Raw genomic sequence first — 25,819 nt, forward strand, 5'->3', positions numbered from 1 at the left:
TTCTCTCTCTCTATCTGAACCAGGTCACTGGGGAGTTTTTTTCTCTCTCTCTCTCTCTCTCTCTCTCTCTGAACCAGTTCACTGGGGAGTTTTTCTCTCTCTCTCTCTCTCTCTCTCGCTCTCTGAACCAGGTCACTGGGGAGTTTCTCTCTCATTCTCTCTCTCTATCTGAACCAGTTCACTGGGGAGTTTTTCTCTCTCTGAACCAGGTCACTGGGGAGTTTCTCTCTCTCTCTGAAGCAGGTCACTGGGGAGTTTCTCTCTCTCTCGCTCTCTCTGAACCAGGTCACTATGGAGTTTCTCTCTCTCTCTGAACCAGGTCGCTGGGGAGTTTCTCTCTCTCTCTGAACCAGGTCACTATGGAGTGTCTCTCTCTCTCTGAACCAGGTCACTGGGGAGTTTCTCTCTCTCTCTCTGAACCAGGTCACTGTGGAGTTTCTCTCTCATTCTCTCTGAACCAGGTCACTGGGGAGTTTCTCTCTCTCTATCTGAACCAGGTCACTGGGGAGTTTTTCTCTCTCTCTCTCTCTCTGAACCAGTTCACTGGGGAGTGTCTCTCTCTCTCTCTCTCTCTCTCTCTCTCTGAACCAGGTCACTGGGTAGTTTCTCTCTCATTCTCTCTCTCTATCTGAACCAGTTCACTGGGGAGTTTCTCTCTCTCTATCTGAACCAGGTCACTGGGGAGTTTTTTTTTTCTCTCTCTCTCTCTATCTGAACCAGTTCACTGGGGAGTTTCTCTCTCTCTCGCTCTCTGAACCAGGTCACTGGGGATTTTCTCTCTCTCTCTCTGAACCAGGTCACTGGGGAGTTTCTCTCTCTCTCTCTCTCTGAACCAGGGCACTGGGGAGTTTCTCTCTCTCTCTGAACCAGGTCACTGGGGAGTTTTTCTCTCTCTGAACCAGGTCACTGGGGAGTTTAACTCTCTCTCTCTCTCTCTGAACCAGGTCACTGGTGAGTTTCTCTCTCTCTATGACCCAGGTCACTGGGGAGTTTCTCTCTCTCTCTCTCTGAACCAGGTCACTGGGGAGTTTCTCTCTCTCTCTCTCTCTGAACCAGGTCACTGGGGAGTTTCTCTCTCTCTCTCTCTCTGAACCAGGTCACTGGGGAGTTTCTCTCTCTCTCTCTCTCTGAACCAGGTCACTGGGGAGTTTCTCTCTCTCTCTCTCTCTGAACCAGATCACTGGGGAGTTTCTCTCTCTCTCTCTGAACCAGGTCACTGGGGAGTTTCTCTCTCTCTCTCTCTCTCTCTCTGAACCAGGTCACTGGAGTTTCTCTCTCGCTCTCTGAACCAGGTCACTGGGGAGTTTCTCTCTCTCTCTCGCTCTCTGAACCAGGTCACTGGGGAGTTTCTCTCTCTCTCTCTCCCTGAACCAGGTCACTGGGGAGTTTTTCTCTCTCTCTCTCTCTGAACCAGGTCACTGGGGAGTTTCTCTCTCGCTCTCTGAACCAGGTCACTGGGGAGTTTCTCTCTCTCTCTCGCTCTCTGAACCAGGTCACTGGGGAGTTTCTCTCTCTCTCTCTCCCTGAACCAGGTCACTGGGGAGTTTTTTTCTCTCTCTCTCTGAACCAGGTCACTGGGGAGTTTCGCTCTCTCTCTCTGAACCAGGTCACTGGGGAGTTTCTCTCTCTCTCTCTCTCTGAACCAGGTCACTGGGGAGTTTCTCTCTCTCTCTCTGAACCAGGTCACTGGGGAGTTTCTCTCTCTCTCTCTCTCTCTGAACCAGGTCACTGGTGAGTTTCTCTCTCTCTCTCTGAACCAGGTCACTGGGGAGTTTCTCTCTCTCTCTCTCTCTGAACCAGGTCACTGGGGAGTTTCTCTCTCTCTCTCTCTCTGAACCAGGTCACTGGGGAGTTTCTCTCTCTCTCTCTCTGAACCAGGTCACTGGGGAGTTTCTCTCTCTCTATCTCTCTGAACCAGGTCACTGGAGTTTCTCTCTCTCTCTCTGAACCAGGTCACTGGAGTTTCTCTCTCTCTCTCTGAACCAGGACACTGGGGAGTTTCTCTCTCTCTCTCTCTGAACCAGGTCACTTGTGAGTTTCTCTCTCTCTCTCTCTGAACCAGGTCACTGGAGTTTCTCTCTCTCTCTCTGAACCAGGTCACTGGGGAGTTTCTCTCTCTGTCTCTCTGAACCAGGTCACTGGGGAGTTTCTCTCTCTCTCTCTCTCTCTCTCTCTGAACCAGGTCACTGTGGAGTTTCTCTCTCTCTCTCTGAACCAGGTCACTGGTGAGTTTCTCTCTCACTCTCTCTCTGAACCAGGTTACTGGGGAGTTTCTCTCTCTCTCTCTCTCTCTGAACCAGGTCACTGGGGAGTTTCTCTCTCTCTCTCTGAACCAGGTCACTGGGGAGTTTCTCTCTCTCTCTCTCTGAACCAGGTCACTGGTGAGTTTCTCTCTCTCTCTCTGAACCTGGTCACTGGTGAGTTTCTCTCTCTCTCTCTGAACCAGGTCACTGTGGAGTTTCTCTCTCTCTCTCTCTGAACCAGGTCACTGGGGAGTTTCTCTCTCTCTCTCTGAACCAGGTCACTGGAGTTTCTCTCTCTCTTTCTGAACCAGGTCACTGGGGAGTTTCTCTCTCTCTCTGAACCAGGTCACTGTGGAGTTTCTCTCTCTCTCTCTGAACCAGGTCACTGGGGAGTTTCTCTCTCTCTCTCTGAACCAGGTCACTGGGGAGTTTCTCTCTCTCTGAACCAGGTCACTGGGGAGTTTCTCTCTCTCTCTCTCTGAACCAGATCACTGGTGAGTTTCTCTCTCTCTCTCTCTCTGAACCAGGTCACTGGGGAGTTTCTCTCTCTCTGTCTGAACCAGGTCACTGGTGAGTTTCTCTCTCTCTCTGAACCAGGTCACTGGGGAGTTTCTCTCTCTCTCTCTCTCTCTCTCTGAACCAGGTCACTGTGGAGTTTCTCTCTCTCTCTCTGAACCAGGTCACTGGGGAGTTTCTCTCTCTCTCTCTCTGAACCAGGTCACCGGGGAGTTTCTCTCTCTCTCTCTCTCTCTTTGAACCAGGGCACTGGGGAGTCTCTCTCACTGATTCACTCCACTGTACCTTACAGTCAACTCTGGCTGCACGCTAATCACTATAATGAAGTGCACTACTTTTGGCCAGAGTTCTTGAACTTTCTCTCAAAGTTTCTCCACATGTGGAACCTCTATGTCAACAGCGTCTCAAATAGTTTGGCTCCCTATCCCCTATTGTAGTGCACTACTTTTGGCCAGATGATTTGTGCACACCAGATAAGGTTCCTCTCTAAAGTTTCTTCCTACTAGAGTTTTTGCCACTTTGTCCTCTCGTTCAACTCAGTTTTTGATTCTGTAACGCAGGGGTGTCAAAGTCAAATGGACGGAGGGCCAAATAAAAAAATCAGCTACAAGACGAGGGCCGGACTGTTCGAATGTTCATTGAAAAATTTTTAAATGACGCATATAGTCTAGTGAACCTAATTGAACCTACTGAAAACCTAACAAATATATTACAATATGATCAGATAAATAAAGCAATATTTTCTTATGGCTCTGTCAGTAATCTTTAATTTTCAACAGACACAAAAGACAAATTTCCTTTATATAAATATCCCCATAACATGAACATTAAATGAAAGAAACCGGTATTCAAGGCACCATCAGTAGACTATATTTTCTATTTTAGCAAAAGTGGGCTAAATTTACTTCAAAGAAAAAACAATAATAGCAATTTTCTATCATCCACTCAACTGAAATATTTTTAAAATATAATTGGATTGAAATACAAAAAAATAAAGTGCAAAAATCTATTAATCAAAAACAACACTTTGTTTAAGGAGAAGTAACATGCAGTGAAAACAAATATTAAATTTTAACTTTTAAACTTGAACTGAGTAAAAACTCTAAATATGTGATTGCACAGTAATGTTCACTTGTTTGAGGTTGAGGGTGATACTTGGTGGTGTCCCATCTTTTCCACAAGTTCATCAATGTTCGGGGTAAGGCTCTGAGCTGAAGAAATCCTCAGAATTGAGTGGAGGTGTTCAGCAGTAAGTCGACTTCTGTGTGATGTTTTGTTCAGGTTCATCAAAGAAAACAGTTGTTCACACAGGTATGTGCTGCCAAACATAGACAACGTTTGAGCAGCCTGGATGCGCAGCTGGGGCATTGTGCCGGGGAGGAAACGGGCGAACTCCGCAGCACCCACTGCCGCATATTTTGCCCTCAGTGCATCATTGCATTGGAGGTCAATCAACTCCATTTGGAGGTTTGGTGGTGAGCTTTCCACGTCAACAGCAAATGGGTTACCGAGCAGTTCCAACCTGCTTTTTTGTGCTTCAAAGTCAGCAAATCGGCGTCGAAAGTCAGCGGCAAGCATACCTATTTTATCAGCCAACTGTGTGCTCGGGAACGCACTGGTAGAGAGCTTCTCTTTCATGGTCTGGCAGCTGGGAAAGTGGCTCAAATTTTCTTTCCGCATCTGCGTCTCCCACAGAGTCAGTTTGGTTTTAAATGCCTTCACTGTACTGTACATATCAGAGATGACACGATCCCGACCCTGCAGCTGCAAGTTTATTGCATTCAGATGACTCGTAATGTCACACAGAAAAGCCATTTCACACAGAAACATTTCGTCTCGGAGTTGTGTTGTGTCTTTCCCTTTGCTGTCCAAGAACAGACAAATCTCCTCACGAAGCTCGAAACATCTTTGAAGCACCTTTCCCTGGCTTAGCCATCGCACCTCTGTGTGATAAGGCAAATCACCATGCTCCGTTTCTAACTCCGTCAGAAATGCCTTGAACTGGCGGTGATTCAAACCTTTGGCTCTGATAAAGTTAACTGTGCGCGTGATGATGCTCATTACATGCTCCATTTTCAAGGCTTTACCGCACAACGCTTCCTGGTGTATGATACAATGATAAGCTGTCAGCTCACCTGTCGCGTTTTCCTCTTGCATCTTTTCCCGTATCTTCGCCACCAGTCCGCTCCTGTGTCCACACATCGCAGGTGCTCCGTCGGTTGTCAAACCCACGAGTTTTTCCCAAGGCAGCTCCATCTCATTTACACATCTTGACACCTCTTCATACAAATCATGCCCCGTAGTTGTGCCATGCATAGGACGTAAAGCCAAAAACTCCTCTGTCACGCTTAGGTTGGAGTCCACTCCGCGGATGAAAATTGACAACTGGGCAATGTCAGAAATGTCGGTGCTCTCATCCACAGCCAAGGAATATGCAATAAAATCTTTTCCCTTTTTCACAAGCTGCTCTTTTAGATTGATGGACAACTGATCTACTCTCTCGGCAATGGTGTTTCTGCTCAGACTCACATTTAAAAAGAGTTGCCTTTTTTCTGGGCAAACTTCGTCACAAACTTTAATCATGCAGTTTTTGATGAAATCCCCCTCCGTAAATGGCCGGGCTGATTTAGCGATCTCTTCTGCCAAAATAAAACTGGCCTTGACAGTTGCGTCCGCGTGTGTGTCCGCGTGTTTCGTTTCATAATGTCGTCTCAGATTATACTCTTTCAGTACCGCCACACTTTCTCCACACAGAAGACACACAGGTTTTCCAGCTACCTTCGTGAACATATACTCCGACTCCCACCTTGTTTGAAACCCCCGGTTCTCAGTATCCACCTTCCGTTTTGCCATTTTTGATGGGTATCTGAAAGTTAATTTTACTGTGATGCTGACGACTGCTGTGCCAATAAATATTGAAATGAAGCAGCCTACTGCTCGGTGCGTCACCTTTGCATTGTGGGAAATGTAGTATTGGTGCGTGTAAAAGATCTGCGGGCTGCCGGCTTGCTGCGGGCCGGTTCTAATAATAAATCAAGATCATCCCAGGGGCCGTAAAAAACCTTCTTGCGGGCCGGATGTGGCCCGCGGGCCTTGACTCTGACATATGTGCTGTAACGCAACAATTTCAAAGATTTTACTGAGTTACAGTTCATATAAAGAAATCAGTTTATTGAAATAAATTCATTAGGCCCTAATCTATGGATTTCACATGATTGGGAATACAGATATGCATTTGTTGGTCACAGATAAATATTATTTTTAAAGTAGGCACATGGAATGTTATCCCACTCCTCTTCAATGGCTGCGTGAAGTTGCTGGATATTGGCGGGAACTGGAACAGGCTGTCGTACACATCAATCCAGAGCATCCTAAACATGCTTGATGGGTGACATATATGTTGAGTATGCAGTCCAAGGAAGAACTGGGAAATGTTCAGCTTACAGGAATTGTGTACAGATCCGATATGGGGCCGTTCATTACCATGCTGAAAATGAGGTGATGGCAGCAGATGAATGGCACGACAATGGGCCTCAGGATCTCGTCGCGGTATCTCTATGCATTGAAATTGACATGAATAAAATGCAATTGTGTTCTTGTCTGTAGCGTATGCCTGCCCATACCATAACCCCACCGCCACCAGGGGGGCACTCTGTTTACAACGTTGACATCAGCAAACCGCTCGCCCATATGATGCCGTACACGCTGTCTGCCATCTGCCCGGTACAGTTGAAACTGGAATTAATCCGTGAAGAGCACACATCTCTAGCATGCCAGTGGCCATCGAAGTTGAGCATTTGCCCACTGAAGTCGGTTACAATGCTGAATTGCAGTCAGGTCAAGACCCTGGTGAGAACAACAAGCACACAAATGAGCTTCCCTGAGACGGTTTCTGACAGTTTGTGCAGAAATTCTTCGGTTGTGCAAACCCACAGCTTCATCATCTGTCCAAGTGGCTGGTCTCAGACGATCCCACAGGTGAAGAAGCCGGATGTGGAGGTCCTGGGCTGGCACGTGGTCTGCGGTTCTGAGGCCGGTTGGACGTACTGCCAAATTCTCTAAACGATGTTGGAGGCGGTTTATGGTAGAGAAATTAACATGAAATGATCTGGCAGCAGCTCTGGTGGACATTCCTGCAGTCAGCAGGCCAATTGCAAGTTCCCTCAAAACTTGAGACATCTGTGGCATTGTGTTGTGTGACATTTTAGAGTGGCCTTATTGTCCCCAGCACAAGATGCACCTGTGTAATGATCATGCTGTTTAATCAGCTTCCTGATATTCCACACCTGTCAGGTGGATGGATTATCTTGGCGAAGGAGAAATGCTCACCAACAGGGATGTAAACAAATGTATATACACAATTTGATAGAAATAAGCTTCTTGTGTGTATGGAACTGGGATCTTTTCTTTCAGCTCATGAAACATGTGACCAACACTTTACATGTTGCGTTTATATTTTTGTTCAGTGTAGTTTGGCAGATTAAAATAGAAACGTTTATACGGATGTTGGCCGTCTAGTGAAATATGACTGTTCATTTAACTCGGCAAGTCAGTTAAGAACAAATTCTTATTTACAATGACGGCCTAGGAACAGTGGGTTAACTGCCTTGTTCAGGGGCAGAATGACAGATTTTTACCTTGTCAGCTCGAGGATTCGTTCTAGCAAGCTTTCGGTTACTGACCCAACGCTCTAAACACTAGGCTACCTGCCACCCCTGTATGTTGCGTAAAGGCATTTGCAGGCTGTAAGTCTTATCATGATGTAATGTGCTGAATCACACAGGGAATGCATGATGAGATGTGAGCACATCAAAGCAGACTGGATCTCATATGCATACCGAGATGGGAAATATATAGACTGTTGGGGAATATTAACAAGAAGTCTGAAATCTTCAAGAAGGGTTCAAAATCTATTTCTGCAAGTGATACAGGTTATACACTGTACTTTATAGGAATCTCGGCTGATATACTTTCTTGGCTGATTTACCCTCCCTCCATCTTTCTCTCCCTCTTCCTCATTCCCCCTCCAATCTCTCCAGTATGATTTGATAGAACTGTTGGGTAAAGGCGTGCAGTGCAACCCCTGTACAGTGCTGTGGTTATCAGTATGTATGAGTGTATATTTGAATATGAACTGAAAGGACTATTACAGGGTAATTTCATGCCCCACAGGAGATCTAATGTCTTCTTCCCTCTATGGAGATTAGGTTGTCATCTCTCTTTCTCTCTCTGTCTCTCTCTTTTCCCTTTCTCTAACACCTTTCTTACTCCTTTTCTCCCGATCAAATCTCTCCCCTCCTCCTCACTCTCCTATTCTCTGCTATTGCTTTTCTCGTTTTTCTCCCTATCTGTCTTTGCTTTTTCTCCCTCTGCTAAATTCTTCTTCTCTTCTGTCTTTACCTCTTTCACACTTTCTCTCTCTCTCTGTATTTAGTCTTTCTCTTCTTCCCCCTCCACATCTTTTCCTTTGTCTCCCCTCTCCATGGTCTCTACATGTCCTCGCTGTGGTCTCTCCATGGCCTCTCTATGGCCTCTCCATGGTCTCTACATGTCCTCGCTGTGGTCTCTCCATGGCCTCTCTATGGCCTCTCCATGGCCTCTCCATGGCCTCTCTATGGCCTTTCCATAGTCTCTACATGTCCTCGCTGTGGTCTCTCCATGGCCTCTCTATGGCCTCTCTATGGCCTCTCCATGGCCTCTCCATGGCCTCTCTATGGCCTCTCCATGGCCTCTCCATGGCCTCTCTATGGCCTCTACATGTCCTCGCTGTGGTCTCTCCATGGCCTCTCTATGGCCTCTCCATGGCCTCTCCATGTCCTCTCTATGGCCTTTCCATAGTCTCTACATGTCCTCGCTGTGGTCTCTCCATGGCCTCTCTATGGCCTCTCCATGGCCTCTCCTTGCCCTCTCTATGGCCTCTCCATGGCCTCTCCATGGCCTCTCTATGGCCTCTCCATGGCCTCTCTATGGCCTCTCTATGGCCTCTCCATGGCCTCTCCATGGCCTCTCCGTGGCCTCTCTATGGCCTCTCCATGGCCTCTCCATGGCCTCTCTATGGATTCTCCATGTTCTCTCCATGGCTTCTCCATGGCTTCTCCATGGCCTCTCAAACTAAATCAAACTTTATTTGTCACATGGGCCGAATACAACAGGTGTAGACCTTACTGTGAAATGTTTACTTACAAGCCCTTAACCAAGAATGCAGTTCAAGAAAGAGTTACGAAATTATTTACCAAATAAACTAAAGTAAAAAATATTAAAAAGTAACACAATAAAATAACAATAATGAGGCTATACAGACGTGGCCAAAAGTTTTGAGAATGACACAAATATGAATTTTCACAAGATCTGCTGCCTCAGTTTGTATGATGGCAATTTGCATATACTCCAGAATGTTATGAAGAGTGATCAGATGAATTGCAATTAATTGCAAAGTCCCTATTTGCCATGCAAATGAACTGAATCCCCCAAAAACATTTTCACTGCATTTCAGCCCTGCCACAAAAGGACCAGCTGACATCATGTCAGTGATTCTCTCGTTAACACAGGTGTGAGTGTTTACGAGGACAAGGCTGGAGATCACTCTGTCATGCTGATTGAGTTCGAATAACAGACTGGAAGCTTCAAAAGGAGGGTGGTGCTTGAAATCATTGTTCCTCTTCTGTCAACCATGGTTGCCTGCAAGGAAACACGTGCCATCATCATTGCTTTGCACAAAAAGGGCTTCACAGGCAAGGATATTGCGGCCAGTAAGATTGCACCTAAATCAATAATTTATCGGATCATCAAGAACTTCAAGGAGAGCGGTTCAATTGTTGTGAAGAAGGCTTCAAGGTGCCCAAGAAAGTCCAGCAAGCGCCAGGACCGTCTCGAAAAGTTGATTCAGCTGCGGGATCGGGGCACCACCAGTACAGAGCTTGCTCAGGAATGGCAGCAGGTAGGTGTGAGTGCATCTGCACGCACAGTGAGGCAAAGACTTTTGGAGGATGGCCTGGTGTCAAGAAGGGCAGCAAAGAAGCCACTTCTCTCCAGGAAAAACATCAGGGACAGACTGATATTCTGCAGAAGGTACAGGGATTGGACTGCTGAGGACTGGGGTAAAGTCATTTTCTCTGAGGAATCCCCTTTCCGATTGTTTGGGGCATCCGGAAAAAAGCTTGTCCGGAGAAGACAAGGTGAGCGCTACCATCAGTCCTGTGTCATGCCAACAGTAAAGCATCCTGAGACCATTCATGTGTGGAGTTGCTTCTCAGCGAAGGGAATGGCCTCCCTCACAATTTTGCATAAGAACACAGCCATGAATAAAGAATGGTACCAACACATCCTCCGAAAGCAACTTCTCCCAATCATCCAGGAATAGTTTGGTGACGAACAATGCCTTTTCCAGCATGATGGAGCACCTTGCCATAAGGCAAAAGTGAAAACTAAGTGGTTCGGGGAACAAAACATCAATATTTTGGGTCCATGGCCAGGAAACTCCCCAGAACTTAATCCCATTGAGATCTTGTGGTCAATCCTCAAGAGGGGGTGGACAAACAAAAACCCACAAATTCTGACGAACTCCAAGCTCCAGGTCTTGAAAAAGAAGGGTCAACACTGCAAATATTGAGTCTTTGCATCAACCTCATGTAATTGTCAATAAAAGCCTTTGACACTTATGAAATGCTTGTAATTATACTTCAGTATTCCATAGTAATATTTGACAAAAATATCTAAAGACTCTGAAGCAGCAAACTTTGTGGAAATTAATATTTGTGTCATTCTCAAAACTTTTGGCCACGACTGTATACAGGGGGTACCGGTACCGAGTCAATGTGCGGGGTTACAGGTTTGTCAGGTCATTTGTTCAGTGACTATGTATAGATAATAAACAGTGAGTAGCAGCAGTGTAAAAACAAATGCGGGGTGTCAATGTAAATAGTCCGGGTGGCCATTTGATTAATTGTTCAGCATTCTAATGGCTTGGGGGTAGAATCTCTTAAGAAGCCTTTTGGTCCTAAACTTGGTGCTCCAGTACTGCTTGTCCTGTGGTAGCAGAGAGAAAAGTCTATGCCTTGGGTGACTGGAGTCTTTGAAAATTTTTATAACCGTCAGAGCCAGTGTAGTAGGATTCAATCTTAATCCTGTATTGACGCGTAGCAGGATTTCAAATAAGCGTCCGGATTAGTGTCCCTCTCCTTGAAAATGGAAGCTCTAGCCTTTAGCTCAGTGTGGATGTTGCCTGTAATCCATGGCTTCTGGTTGGAATATGTACGTACAGTCACTGTGGGGATGACGTTTTTGATGCACTTATTGATGAAGCCGATGACTGAGGTGGTATACTCCTCAGTGCCATTGGATGAATCCCAGAACATATTCCAGTCTGTACTAGAAAAACAGTCCTGTAGCGTAGCATCCACGTCATCTGACCACTACTGTATTGAGCGAGTCATTGGTACTTCCTGCTTTAGTTTTTGCTTGTTAGCAGGAATCAGGAGGATAGCATTATGATCAGATTTGCCAAATGGAGGGCGGGGGAGAGCTTAGTATACATCTCTATGTGTGGAGTAAAGGTGGTCTAGAGTTTGTTTTTACCTCTGGTTGCACATGTGACATGTTGGTAGAAATGAGGTAAAAACGGATTTAAGTTTCCCTGCATTAAAGTCCCCGGCCACTAGGAGTGCTGTCTCTGGATGAGCATTTTCTTGTTTGCTTATGGCCTTACACAGCTCATTGAGTGTGGTCTTAGTGCCAGCATCAGTCTGTGGTGGTAAATAGACGGCTACGAATAATATAGATGAGAACTCTCTCTCCATGGCCTTTCCATGTTCTCTCCATGGCCTCTACATGGCCTCATCATAGACTAGTGTCCTGTCCAGGGGGTGGACTTGTCCATTACGCTGCCTCATGCTACAGAAACAGGAGATAGGATAGTCTCCAATGAGCCGTTCCGGATCGCACAAGCCAAGAGTCCCTACTTCTACCTGGCATGATGCTTTCCTTCCATGCTGTACCGGCCTTATAGTCCACCTGAATGTTCCCATAGATAATAGATATGTATGACTTTACGTAATAAGCTAGCTATGGGTAAACTGAAAGCTTTATTGAAGCAACATCAATGCTGGCGAGCTGCAGCAATCTAAACGTATAATTATACACAAAATGACAGTTACAAAGTTCTGTATAATTATACACAATTGCACTATAAATATAAATTGGTATTGCTGGTGAGCTGAGGTAATCTACAGTAAATGTATAATTATACACACAATTACAGTTACAAAGTTCTGTATAATTTCTGTACAGTTTGAGTCCCTTTGGAACCAAAGTACTGCTGGTCTTCCTTTCTAACAGGAAGTCTATAATTTATCAATTAATCTTACTGATTGTTCAGTAATGTTAAATTATAATGAAATCAGAACCTGTTCAGAAATATGAATGTTTGACCATGTGCAATAATTCAAGAGACCATATCAGAAATGCGCTTTACAAATTAAATATGATTATCATGGTTATTATTGTATGAACATGAACGGCAATTTACTCTCATGTGTAATATGAGTCAGATTGTAATCAAAACTATTAAGTAGGGAATAATTTGTCACTCTCCTTGTTGACAACACTACAGACAAATCATGGTCTAGTCTGCATAACTGACTTTGGGCACGTTACAGGAAGTGATCATATGTTGCGTTTCTTGGTTTTCAAATCTCTCTAGTTATGATGAATGAGGTGTCGGGTAAACATAATGGCAGTATTATCCTGTCAGTCACAGAGGCCTAGCAGTATACTGGAAGGCTATAATTAGCACAGTAAACAGCATGTCAACAGTAATCTCATGTTATGGTGCTACCTGCCTCTGAGTTATCAAACTCATTAGTGAATGGACCTGCACTCTAGTCAGCCTAATATCACAGTCTGCATAGCATTTGATTGATGCCTACACACCCATGGACATGCAGCTGGACACACATGCAAGCAATCACACACACACACACACACACACACACACACACACACACACACACACACACACACACACACACACACACACATTGTACCCACATACTGTACACACACATAATGTGTACACACACACACACACACACACACACACAACAGAACATAAATGAATATGTAAATATGTTATTTGCTATTGACACGAGGACATAGAGAGTAATAACCGTGATACAGTAGAATAATGTTCTGTGTTATTATAAGGGAATAACCATTCCACTTTTGTACTGCAAATTCTAATGTAGTTATGCTGCACACTTAGTTTGTGTTTTTAAATTGCATTATTATGTAATGTACAAGGTCAAGCTTGCTTTACACAGTTATCAGTATAATAATTTCAGCGCTGAGACTGAGGTGATTCCTAAATCAGATTCGTCCTACTGCGGTCCCTCAGCAGCCTGCCTCAGCAGTGTGTCGTCCCTGCAGAGATAGACAAGCTCAAGGGATGCTGGTGTTACACAGTCCTGCTGAGTAGAAGTTAGAGACCGTTAAACCTTTTCAAATAGCGCTATTGCCAATAGAGGTGGAGAGCCATGTTGCTAGTACTGTCTGTTGTCAGTACTGCCCAGAGAGCAAGGACTGTAGTAGTATTTATTGGCTCCCTGTGTGTCTCCTGAGACATGGGAGGTTTTTCTCTGACTGTGTGTGTGTGTGTGTGTGTGTGTGTGTGTGTGTGTGTGTGTGTGTGTGTGTGTGTGTCATAAGACACAGTGGCAGAAACAATATGTACAAAATAACTTACACATAATGTGAAAAACATACACAATTGGTTACGGGATCGTAAAACGGCAGCCATCTCCGTCAGCACCATTCTTCCTAATTGTCATGTAATAAATAATTGCCATGTCATGTAAAGCTTTCACCACAAAGGTTGGTGACATGGAGGTACTCAACACTGATTGGCTATTGTGTTGTTTTTTGTTTTTTGCTCCTCCTGCCCCCATTGGTTGGTTTAATGTCGTGACAAAGGCTGCAGTTCCTTCACCTTCTGTTCTGTGTCCTCAGTCATGAGTTAGTCTGGCATCGGGTTAGACAGAGAGTCTGGTATTCACCATCAACTGATCATCAACTTGATACAATAATATGATACCCGTATACAAAAATAGTATCATTATATACTTATACGATACAACAGACAGACTGTTATACAGACTGTTATACTGTTATATTCTATTGCCAAAATGTTATTTCAGCCTCTCAGCCCCTCTAAATATTGGGAGTATGAGCATGTTTTCTCATACTCAGATCTCTCATCATGTCTAATGAATATCAGTGTGTAGCCCTTTTCTCCTCATTCTCTCCTCTCTCTCACCTTCTCTCCCCCTTCTATCCCTTTCTCCACTTTCTCCCCTTCTCTCTCTTGCACCCCTTCTCTCTTGCTCCCCTTCTCTCTTTCTCCCCTTCTCTCTCTTGCTCCCCTTCTCTCTTGCTCCCCTTCTCTCTCTTGCTCCCCTTCTCTCTTGCTCCCCTTCTCTCTCTTGCTCCCCTTCTCTCTTTCTCCCCTTCTCTCTCTTTCTCCCCTTCTCTCTCTTTCTCCTCTTCTCTCCTCTTTCTCTCCCCTTCACACCTCTTTCTCCCATTTCTCCCCTTCTCTCCTCCCCTCTCTCCCCTTCTCTCTTTCTCCCCTTCTTTCCTCTCTCTCCCCTTCTTTCCTCTCTCTCCCCTTCTTTCCTCTCTCTCCCCTTCTCTCCTCTTTCTCTCCCCTTTCTCTCCTTTCTCTCCCCTTTCTCACCTTTCTCTCCACTTTCTCCCCTTCTCTCTCTTTCTACTCTTCTCTCCTCTCTCTCCCCTTCTCTCCTCTTTCTCTCCCCTTTCTCACCTTTCTCTCCACTTTCTCCCCTTCTCTCTCTTTCTCCTCTTCTCTCCTCTTGCTCCCCTTCTCTCTCTTTCTCCCCTTCTCTCTCTTTCTCTTCTTCTCTCCTCTTTCTCTCCCCTTCTCACCTCTTTCTCCCCTTTCTCCCCCTTCTTTCCTCTCTCTCTCCCCTTCTCTCCTCTCCTCTTTCTCTCCCATTCTCTCCTCTTTCTCCCCTTCTCTCCTATCTCCTCTCTCTCCCCTTCTCTCCTCCTCTCTTTTTCTATCCTTCTCTCCTCTCTCTCCCCTTCTCTCCTCTCTCTCCCTCTCTCCTCCTCTCTCTCTCCCTCTCTCCTCTCTCTCTCCCTCTCCTCCCTCTCTTCCTCTAATATAATCTATCTAACATTATTACAGTTCTACTCTGTATGGTGCTAAATCAATCGGATCCATGTATAAACAGTAACACTAATATAATTGACACCCAGTGGGGCTGGGAACTATAGATCTTGATTTGCCCTTGGATCCAGCTGTCAGGATGACTTTGATAAATGAACCTCTGTCAACTGAGAGGATGACTTTAATAAATTAACCTCTGTCAACTGAGAGGATGACTTTGATAAATTAACCTCTGTCAACTGAGAGGATGACTTTAATAAATGAACCTCTGTCAACTGAGAGGATGACTTTGATAAATTAACCTTTGTCAACTGAGAGGATAACTTTGATAAATTAACCTCTGTCAACTGAGAGGATGACTTTAATAAATTAACCTCTGTCAACTGTGAGGGTGACTTTAATAAATGAACCTCTGTCAACTGAGAGGATGACTTTAATAAATGAACCTCTGTCAGCTGTGAGGATGACTTTAATAAATTAACCTCTGTCAGCTGTGAGGATGACTCTGATAAATTAACCTCTGTCAACTGTGAGGATGACTTTAATAAATGAACCTCTGTCAACTGAGAGGATGACTTTAATAAATTAACCTCTGTCAGCTGTGAGGATGACTTTAATAAATTAACCTCTGTCAGCTGTGAGGATGACTCTGATAAATTAACCTCTGTCAGCTGTGAGGATGACTTTAATAAATTAACCTCTGTCAGCTGTGAATATGTCTCTGAAAAATTAACCTCTGTCAGCTGATAACCCCTTCACTTCCCTCTCTCCCTGATGGGGATTGGATCGCCAGTAAGATCCTCTCTGATTGGTGTAGGTTGGTGAATCTGTGTTCTCATCTGAACGGAACAAGCCTGTGTGTGTCAGGGGACAGGCTGAGGGAGGTTAGGGGGAGGGACTGGTTAAGCTGAGTGAGCAGTGGGAATACTTTAAATGGACTCCCACACATGAATAATGCATTAGATAGCCCCTCCCCTCATTGGGATCAGCTGGAGGAAATTGGGGTTTGGGCCAATCAGATTATGTCCCTGCCGGGTTTGCTCAGTGTGTGTGTGTATAGTAACCAGGAGAGAGAGAGAGCGGGCAAGTCCAGACAAATAGCAGCAGCTCAGAGCCTATAGGGTAGCCTTCTGTCGACTATCCCTCTCTCCGTCTCTCTATCGCTGCTCATTCTGTCTTTGTCTCAGGGTGTGTTATGGGAGCTGTCATTACCAAAGAGATGGCTGGGTGACATTGCTACAGCTCTACCTGTGTATTTACTAATGGTTGTTTCGTCTCCCCTGAGAGGATTTACACAGGGGCATGTAACTCCCCCAGGTTCCTTTGTCTGTGTGTGGGGTGTCTGAGGGTGTGTGTGGCTTCAAGGATCTAGCAGCCATGAATTCCTGTTGGAAGATGAAGGTATGGCTGGCTCTTTCTCGTACTTGTTGTTGATACTGACTATCAGATGTGTGTGTGTGTGTGTGTGTGTGTGTGTGTGTGTGTGTGTAAGAGCAACCACCAACGTGTGTGTGTCTCGGGGGGCATCCTCCTGCGTACTTGTGTGTATCTGTTTGTTAGCGCAGTAAGAGAAACCACCAACCTGTGTGTGTGAGAGAGACAGCGAGGTAGTAAAAGCAGTTTCCTTTCGGTGGTTGTTATAGTGAGGCCTGCTGTCTCCGTGGTGACTGGAGCTCCTCTAAAGAAGCAGCTAGATAACAGTCTCTACTGGCAACGTGTGTGTCCATCACTTCTGTCTCTGCATGGAGAGTTCACCCCCTTCTTGATGCCCCCTTCTTTGTGTGTGTGCTTGGGGGGATACACATGTGTGGGGGGAGGTGTGTGTGTGTGTGTCAGGTGCATGTCAGGGGAGCATCTGCCACTAACATAGTATGAAAGGATGACCCAATTTCACACCTCGCTCTCTCTTCTCCTCTCGCTCTTCTCCTCTCGCTCTTCTCCTCTCGCTCTTCTCCTCTCGCTCTTCTCCTCTCTCTTCTCCTCTCTCTTCTCCTCTCTCTTCTCCTCTCTCTTCTCCTCTCTCTTCTCCTCTCGCTCTTCTCCTCTCGCTCTTCTCCTCTCTCTCTTCTCCTCTCGCTCTTCTCCTCTCTCTCTTCTCCTCTCGCTCTTCTCTCTCTTCTCCTCTCTCTCTTCTCCTCTCTCTCTTCTCCTCTCTCTCTTCTCCTCTCGCTCTTCTCCTCTCGCTCTTTTTATCTCGCTTTCTTCTCTTTCTCTCCGACAGCAGTAAACACAAACAACAGATCAGACACATTGATGGGCCAGACATAGCCACGGGGCGATGTTTTGGGGGTGGGGGTGCTGACAATTGTTTGTTGACGGAGGTGGGGGGGGGGATTTATCAGTGCTCTCCTCCAAATCCACAGAGTAGCAGATCACATCATTGACTGCTGCACCAAATGACAGAGATTTGTGTCAATCCCTAAACAGGAGGGATGGAGGGAGGGATGGGGGCAGAGGAAAAAGATTAGTAGTCACATGTCGGGACGGGAGCTTAAAGAGTGTCTGAACGCACTGATTCCTGCATGTGTTTCTCTGTTGCTCATTAAGAAAAATGACATTTCAGTCTTGGGGATGTGGTGTGATGTTTGTGCCCCATGATACACCATAGGAACAAAGCCAGTTTCACTTCTTCAAGATAATCAGAATGATTCTAAAATAACTAAAGAAATCTGTAAATCATTTTGACGTTTTTGCTGAGGTTTTAATCACACATTTGACATCTAGATAAGGTGTTCAGTGCAATATTTCTCAAGTAAAAATTGGATTGGATACAGTGCCCTCACCGCAGCTGTGTATCCCATGTTAGTGGGCAAGTGAGCATTGTCGAAGTCACAACCCAACCCTCAAATAAGTCATGACAAACTCAGTTTTAGGGGAGACTGACTTTATGACAAATTATCCTATTTCCACTTTCTGACTAATATTGATGCCACATAGAAAACAGCTTATCAGAAAAGTTGTTTATTGCCTTCCATTGTGCTTTAAAATCTGTTCGGGAGGGAGTGGGCAGGACAGGGAATTGAATGGGTGAGTTTTGGAGTCCTCCTGGCCCTCCTAGATGGGACTCATCCCTGTTCCTGGTTGGGAAGGAAGCATCCTGATTGTGCAGGACAATATACACCTAGTTTCCAGACTCCGTCCTGTTTCGTTAGTGTTTGACTATTAGCAGCTCTGCTCTGCTGTGGTCTCTGCTGTTCTGACCTCTGCTTTCTGTGTGTGTGTGTGTGTGTGTGTGTGTGTGTGTGTGTGTGGTTGTTGTTAGGGTTACATCACAGAGGAGCTGAAGGCCGAGCCAGTCAACACAGTTAATTATGGTGCACTGATTATCTGTGGCTACATGTTCTGCTCATCTTCCCAAATGGCAGCCTATTCCCTTTATAGTGCACTACTTTCAGATAGGGAAACCCATAGGGCTGTGGTCAGAAGAGGTGCACTGTAGGGAATAGGCTGCCATTTGGGGGACACTACTGGACTCACACAGAAATAAACCCTCAAGTGATTCAGAGGAAAGCAAACCAAGTTGTTTGTACTTGTGCTTAATGAGGAAATGTGCCTCAAGCTCCAACTGACACACACATCCTTATCTGGGTCTCAAAACAAGGACTTTTCACAAATACTGATCACTTTCTCCATTGTTTTCTCATTATCTCTCTCTTTCTCATTCTCTGTCATTATGTCTCTCTCTCTTTTTCTCCCGTCTTTCTCTCTCTCTCCCTCTTTTACATAATTCAATGAGAAAAGTCCATGCAATTGCCTCTTACTAGTCCAGACAGCCCTGTATCAGTGTTGTTAGCTCTGTTCAGGCAGCCCTGTATCAGTGTTGTTAGCTCTGTTCAGGCAGCCCTGTATCAGTGTTGTTAGCTCTGTTCAGACAGCCCTGTATCGTATCAGTGTTAGCTCTGTTCAGGCAGCCCTGTATCAGTGTTGTTAGCTCTGTTCAGGCAGCCCTGTATCAGTGTTGTTAGCTCTGTTCAGGCAGCCCCGTATCAGTGTTGTTAGCTCTGTTCAGGCAGCCCCGTATCAGTGTTGTTAGCTCTGTTCAGGCAGCCCTGTATCAGTGTTGTTAGCTCTGTTCAGGCAGCCCTGTATCACTGTTGTTAGCTCTGTTCAGGCAGCCCTGTATCAGTCTTGTTAGCTCTGTTCAGACAGTCCTGTATCAGTCTTGTTAGCTCTGTTCAGACAGTCCTGTATCAGTGTTGTTAGCTCTGTTCAGACAGCCCTGTATCAGTGTTGTTAGCTCTGTTCAGACAGCCCTGTATCAGTGTTGTTAGCTCTGTTCAGACAGCCCTGTATCAGTGTTGTTAGCTCTGTTCAGACAGCCCTGTATCGTATCAGTGTTGTTAGCTCTGTTCAGGCAGCCCTGTATCGTATCAGTGTTGTTAGCTCTGTTCAGGCAGCCCTATATCAATGTTGTTAGCTCTGTTCAGACAGCCCTGTATCAGTGTTGTTAGCTCTGTTCAGACAGCCCTGTATCAGTGTCAGAGCAACAGACACACTAGACTAGAACATACTAGTCTCCCATATCCTGTTCCTGTTCTGACACACTGATGTAATTATGAGAGATGAGGAGGGATGGAAGGGATGCAGATAGAGGGGGGGGTAGGCAGGATGAGATGCAGTTGAGAGATGATGTGGGGGAGGAAGAGGGGGGGAGGAGGGATCAGAGGAAGATTGAGAGGGAGAAGAGGAGAGGAAAAGAGGAATGAGAGGGGGGAGGAAGATGAGAGGCAGATGAGAGTGGGTGGGAGGTGAAAGAGGGAGGAAGAGGGGAGGTAAACCATATTCTCAACTTCCTGCTGTTGTGAAGTTTTTCTCACTCACTCACTCACTCACTCACAGGCTGTTTCCTGCTTTTAGCTGCAGGCCTACTTATGAGCTATCTCTGTGGAACTGTGGTTTTAACACACACATATGTGATGTCTCTAGTTCTCTCTAACACACACACAGACACACACACAGACACACACAGACACACACACACACACACACACAGTCTCTTTCCTCTGTCAGACCTAATTTACAAGCTAACTGTGGGACTGTGTTTTTGCTGAGCTAATGCTAAGGATTGCTGCTGTCTCATGTAGTGGAAACAGCATACTGTCACTACAGTTTTACTAAAGGTCTAGGATCAGCTTACCCGCAACAACATTTTACCATTAGGGAGGAAAACACAAAACTGATGTTAGATCAGTGTCTATGGGCGGTGTCTGTATCCCACTTCCATTGTCTTATAGCCCTGTACTGCCCATTCTGCTCCTCAGACAGGGTCAACCACTAGAACCAGAGACATGTAGGACATGTGTGTATATCTGTATGGCTAGAACTGGAGTCCTGTGTTGCAGTGGTTCACAGTAACCTCTGGTGATTATTGTTACTGTGCATAGTTTACGTTCTAACATTCCCATCTGGTCCGCATCCTCGTTAGCTGACCACACACAGCCTGTGTGTGTGTGTGTGTGTGTGTGTGTGAGCATGTGTGTGTGAGCATGTGTGTGTGAGCATGTGTGTGTGAGCATGTGTGTGAGAGCATATGTGTGTGTGTTCAGCCTTGTATCTTCCTCCGTAGTGGTCATTGTACAGAGCCAGGAAACCACATCTACACAGTAGACCACACACTCTTCCTGTGATCAGATTATTTCAGTGATGCTGGATACAACATATCCTGCCTTCTTCTGGTAGGAGGTTTGGGGAATACAGTGAGGGGTCGTACAGGAAGATTATTTAGAGTGGTCTATACTCTCGGCCTTATGTCTTCTTGCTGAGGAATATGGTGACTTCATCTCAGATACATACAGTATTCTACACAATCGTAATAATGTAAGCTTTTCACTGATAGGTATTTATACACAGGCAAAGCAGGTTTTGTGTGTGTGTGTGTGTGTGTGTGTGTGTGCTGTCATTGAACCAGTGGAGATAAGGCAAACATTTCCAGTGGGTTTTTCATGTTTTTTTTATACCCTGAATCGTCTGAGATCAGTATCACTGTCTTCCTCTCAGAAGTGTCTTATCTCATGTCCTAACGATATGATCCAATAGCAGTAACCTTTAATATACACAGTTCTATGTGTGCTGCAGAGTATATATGAGAAGGGTTGTTGGCTATCGGACATAAACATTGTCCTTTTCTAGTTTTAATAAAAACTGTGGTCGTACTGTGGCTGATTGACTGTAATCATCTCGTTCATAAAGGGCCATTAGTTTCAATAAGTTGACACAAAGTGACAGTCATTGATATGTATTATTATAATATCTGACAGCTTTTGTATCGCACTATCTGGCATATTCTACTGGTTAAACTGTAGTATTATCCTGAGGCACAGTAGCTGCGGGTCAGTGGATGCGCATTGACCATTCAAATCAAACTGTTACCCAGGGATTGGGGTGAATAAATCTCTCCTTTCAACCAATCAGGATCCAAACAGCCTATTTTAGAATAGCAGTAGTACTTCAGTTATAACAGTGTGTGATGAGAGAGTTCTGTCAATGGCGAATGTCTGTATCTGCACAGGTTGATGAGCAGACGGCCATTCACAGACACATTATGCTCTGTGCAGGTCTGTGTCCTCTTCTATGGAGAGCTCTATGGACAGGATTCACATCACACAGATTTCCCCATTATCCTCATCATTGTGTGTGTGTGTCCATTAGTTCTGATGATTTAATTCTGTTTCCACCTTTCTCCTCATTATCACTGACTCTGATAGTGATCTCTCTCGCTCTCTATCTCCATCTCCCTCCCAGTCTGTCTGTCTTATCTGATAGTAGATCATTAAGAGAGAGAGAGAGAGAAAAAAACGGCCTCACCCTACTAGAACCTGAAGTCAAATGTCTACTGTTTTCTGATGATCTGGTGCTTCTGTCCCCAACCAAGGAGGGCCTACAGCAGCACCTAGATCTTCTGCACAGATTCTGTCAGACCTGGGCCCTGACAGTAAATCTCATTAAGACCAAAATAATGGTGTTCCAAAAAAGGTCCAGTTGCCAAGGCCACAAATACAAATTCTAGTTAGACACCATTGCCCTAGAGCACACAAAATAATTATACATACCTCGGCCTAAACATCAGCGCCAGAGTAACTTCCACGAAGCTGTGAACGAGCTGAGAGACAAGGCAAGAAGGGCCTTCTATGCCAACAAAAGGAACATCAATTTGATATATCAATTAGGATCTGGCTAAAAATACTTGAATCAGTTATAGATCCCATTGCCCTTAATGGGTGTGAGGTCTGGGGTTAGCTCACCAACTTAGAATTCACAAAATGGGAAAAACACCAAATTGAGACTCTGCATGCAGAATTCTGCAATAATATCCCTGTGTACAATGTAAAACACCAAATAATGCATGCAGAGCAGAATTAGGCCGATACCCGCTAATTATCAAAATCCAGAAAAGAGCCGTTAAATTCTACAACCACCTGAAAGGAAGTCTACAGACTCAGTGAACATAGCCTTGCTATTGAGAAAGGCCGGCGTAGGCAGACCTGGCTCTCAAGAGGAGACGGGCTATGTGCACACTGCCCACAAAACCTCCTGCCAAATGTATGACCATATTAGAGACACATTTCCCTCAGATTACATAGATCCACAAAGAATTTGTATTTATTTATTTTCCATTTTGTACTTTAACTATTTGCACATAATATGACATGTGTAATGTCTTTATTATTTTGGAACGTTTGTGAGTGTAATGTTTACTATTCATTTTTGTTAATTATCTAGTTCACTTTGGCAATGTTAACATATGTTTCCCATGCCCAATAAAGCCCTTAAATTGAGTGATAGAGAATTCTGCACATGCCCAGACTCCTTCTGGGCTGTTATAACATTTATATCTTCCTGTCTTATGAACATGTCATTAGAAGCATTTGGCCATGCTGTGATATGAAGCTATGGGAGCCAGGAGGGGAGCCAGGAGGGGAGCCAGGAGGGGAGCCAGGAGGGGAGCCAGGAGGAGAGCCCTCCGCCAACACATTTCACCCTTAATGATCAAGCATTTAACGGCATATCAAGCAAAGCTAAAGAAACTTCTGCTCCTTGACACTCAGTGTAAAGGGTTATTTATTGAAGTTTTGGATCGCTGCGGTAGTTAGCAATTCCATGCTAATTATAGTTAGCTGCCAGACGCTAATGATGCTAGCTTCGCTATGTTGTGGAGAATAGCTGATGTCACTGGTGTTGTTTTGAATCTGTGCGTGGTGACGTTGTACTGGGTTGGTTGTAGGCTGTATGCAGAAATAGAAGATGCATCACAAATAGAAATACATTGAAAAGAACTGACATCCCCATTATATTTCTATGGTTTTAATTTAACCGTCTGGTTCAGGGAAAGAAGATGATATAGTTGATACTGTTCTACTTTTGAGGAATAAAAACTTCTGACAGGCCTGACTCTCTTTCTCTACAGGATGTCTCTTCTTTCCATCAATCAATCTCACTCACTCACTTGCATACTGTATGTTCCTTCTCTGTCCTTACCTTGGAAATATTACTGGACCTGCTGTTTGGAGGTGAACTTAGGAAGATTAGAATTTCACAAGATAACTCTGTTCTGAAAAGATGTAACATTGTAAAAGTCCTCAGACAGAGGGAAGGTCCAGCCCAGACAGAGGCCCTGAAACTCTGAGGCCCATGAACCACCAAGATAAAATGTCTCCTCTTCTCTGTCCCATCCTCCTGATCCTCCCTTTATCCCCCTAACATAGGCCTGGATCATCACAGCCAGGGGTTGTTACTAGGGGAGAACAACTTCCTCCTCACGTTGAAGCCATGAAGTTCAAGGCTGACTGGGGTACTGCAGGCTGTGGTTTTCAGGAAGCAGGATTCCCACCCATTATAGTGAATGGTAAAATGGTAACATTCGTGTAAATATATATAAAAAAAAATTATGACAATCATGGTACCAATAATTGCTTCTAATACACCAGATTTATGTCTTCTTTTTAAAAAATCTCACACGGGAGTTATACGTTATAATGTAGTTGCTACAGTAGCTTGCAGAACCCTAGTCAACCTTCAACTTGAGATACTCAATGAGAGGAGACAGAAATGAGCTAGCCTGCTATGTCACCTCCTGGAGGAGCTCAAACTGCACGTTATGTCTTGAGAATCTGCTCCATGAGACACCATCTTGGCAAGCTAAAACCGACTTCTTGAGCTTCAAATGCACTTATGAGTCGTCACATAAGAATGAGTGGTGTGACGTCATCGATGTCCATTTATATACAGTCGATGGTTGTTACCCGGTCCACGAATGTACGTCTGAAATTTGACTTTCTCTCACAGAATAATGAATGACTCTCAAGGCTAAATCCTTAGACTACTGTCACTGAGACAATGGGACTGTTTGTGAGTTAGTGTGTGAGAGAGGGAAACTGAGACAGAGGGAAAGGCAAAGATGGATGAAGAGAGAAACAGAGACAGGGAAAAGTCAATTAGTTCCTTGACAGGACTAAATGCTTCTCTCTTTTCTCACTAATCTGAGTATGGAGAGTTCAGCACTTTGCTCTTCCTTCCTCTCATTTATCCATCCATCTCTCCTCCTCTCCTCTTCCTATTCTAATCAACCCTGTCCTATTCAATTGGAGGCTGTGGTATTAGTGGCCTTATTTCCCTCTGTTCTCATGGCAACCTTGTCCTTGAGTTCATCATCATTACTCCATCGCAGAAGAGAGTGATTACATCAGCTCTTCATAAAGGACACATTTAACATTTTCACCAACCAGGGGACAATGATAATTTGTTCCCCATTTTCTCTTTCTCTCCCCTCTCTCTTTCCTTCTATATCTTACTCTTTCTCCCTCTCTTTACATCTTTCCTTCTATCTTTCTTTCTTTCCTTCCATACCGTCTCTCTCTCTCCCTCTCTCTTACTCTCTCTATGCCTTTTGCTCTGTTTCTCACTAGAAGTATGATCCTGTATGTTTCAGCTCTTCATAAAGAACACATCTAACATTTCACCAACCATTATGGCCAAACATAGATAGATAAACACACAGTTTATCAGGTGTGTGTGTGTGTGATCACTTCACAGTATTAAGACCATAAAGAGATCATATCATCTTCTCAGAAATTGGGTGGGTGAGTTTTTATTTTGTAGTGTGTGTGTGTGTGTGTGTGTGTGTGTGTGTGTGTGTGTGTGTGCGGGCGGGCGGGCGGGCGCGGGCCTCTTCTGACTTCCACTGAACTTGTTGCGAAAGCATCAGTATGGTAATGTATAGACAGAGAGAGAGAGCGAGATTACATCTTGTAATAATCAAGATGTCATTTAAAAAAAATATATGTATTTCCCCTTTATTTAACCAGGTAGGCCAGTTGAGAACAAGTTCTCATTTACAACTGCAACCTGGCCAAGATAAAGCAAAGCAGTGCAAAAAAAACACAACACAGAGTTACACATGGAATAAACAAAGATACAGCAAAATAACATAATAGAAGATCTGTATATGGTGTGTGTGCAGATGAAGTAAGGAGGTAAGGCAATAAATAGGCCATGGGGGCAAAGTAATTACAATTTAGCAATTAACACTGGAGTGATAGATGTGCAGATGAGGATGTGCAAGTAGAAATACTGGTGTGCAAAAGAGCAGAAAAAAACAAAAATAAATATGGGGTAGGTAGTTGGTTGGGTGGGCTATTTACAGATGGGCAGTGTACAGCTGCAGCGATCGGTAAGCTGCTCTGACAGCCGATGCTTGAAGTTAGTGAGGGAGATATAAGTCTCCAACTTCAGTGATTTTTATATTTTGTTCCAGTCATTGGCAGCAAAGAACTAGAAGGAAAGGCGGCCAAAGTAGATGTTGGCTTTGGGGACGACCAGTGAAATATACCTGCTGGAGTGCTTGCTACAGGTGGGTGTTGCTATGGTGTACAGTGAGCTG

General features: G+C 44.7%; 1 protein-coding gene across 17 annotated transcripts in view; it reads left to right on the forward strand.

Annotated features, from left to right (window-relative positions):
* LOC110530763 (E3 ubiquitin-protein ligase MARCHF8) overlaps positions 1–25,819 on the forward strand; it is a 166,187-nt gene that overhangs the window by 70,697 nt on the left and 69,671 nt on the right. The window contains exon 1 of one of the 17 annotated variants that reach the window (XM_090242728.1): positions 15,974–16,344. The exons of 13 other annotated variants lie outside the window; for them this stretch is intronic. In XM_090242728.1, coding sequence (XP_090098854.1) covers positions 16,321–16,344 — 24 coding nt within the window. In that variant the 5' untranslated portion in view covers positions 15,974–16,320. Of the gene's footprint in view, positions 1–15,973; positions 16,345–25,819 lie in introns of those variants that run through there. 3 more of the 17 variants (XM_090242725.1, XM_090242678.1, XM_090242673.1) reach the window with 3 other exon arrangements.

Source organism: Oncorhynchus mykiss, chromosome 1, assembly GCF_057628025.1.
Source record: "Oncorhynchus mykiss isolate SJ-2025 chromosome 1, ASM5762802v1, whole genome shotgun sequence".
NCBI lineage: Eukaryota > Metazoa > Chordata > Actinopteri > Salmoniformes > Salmonidae > Oncorhynchus > Oncorhynchus mykiss.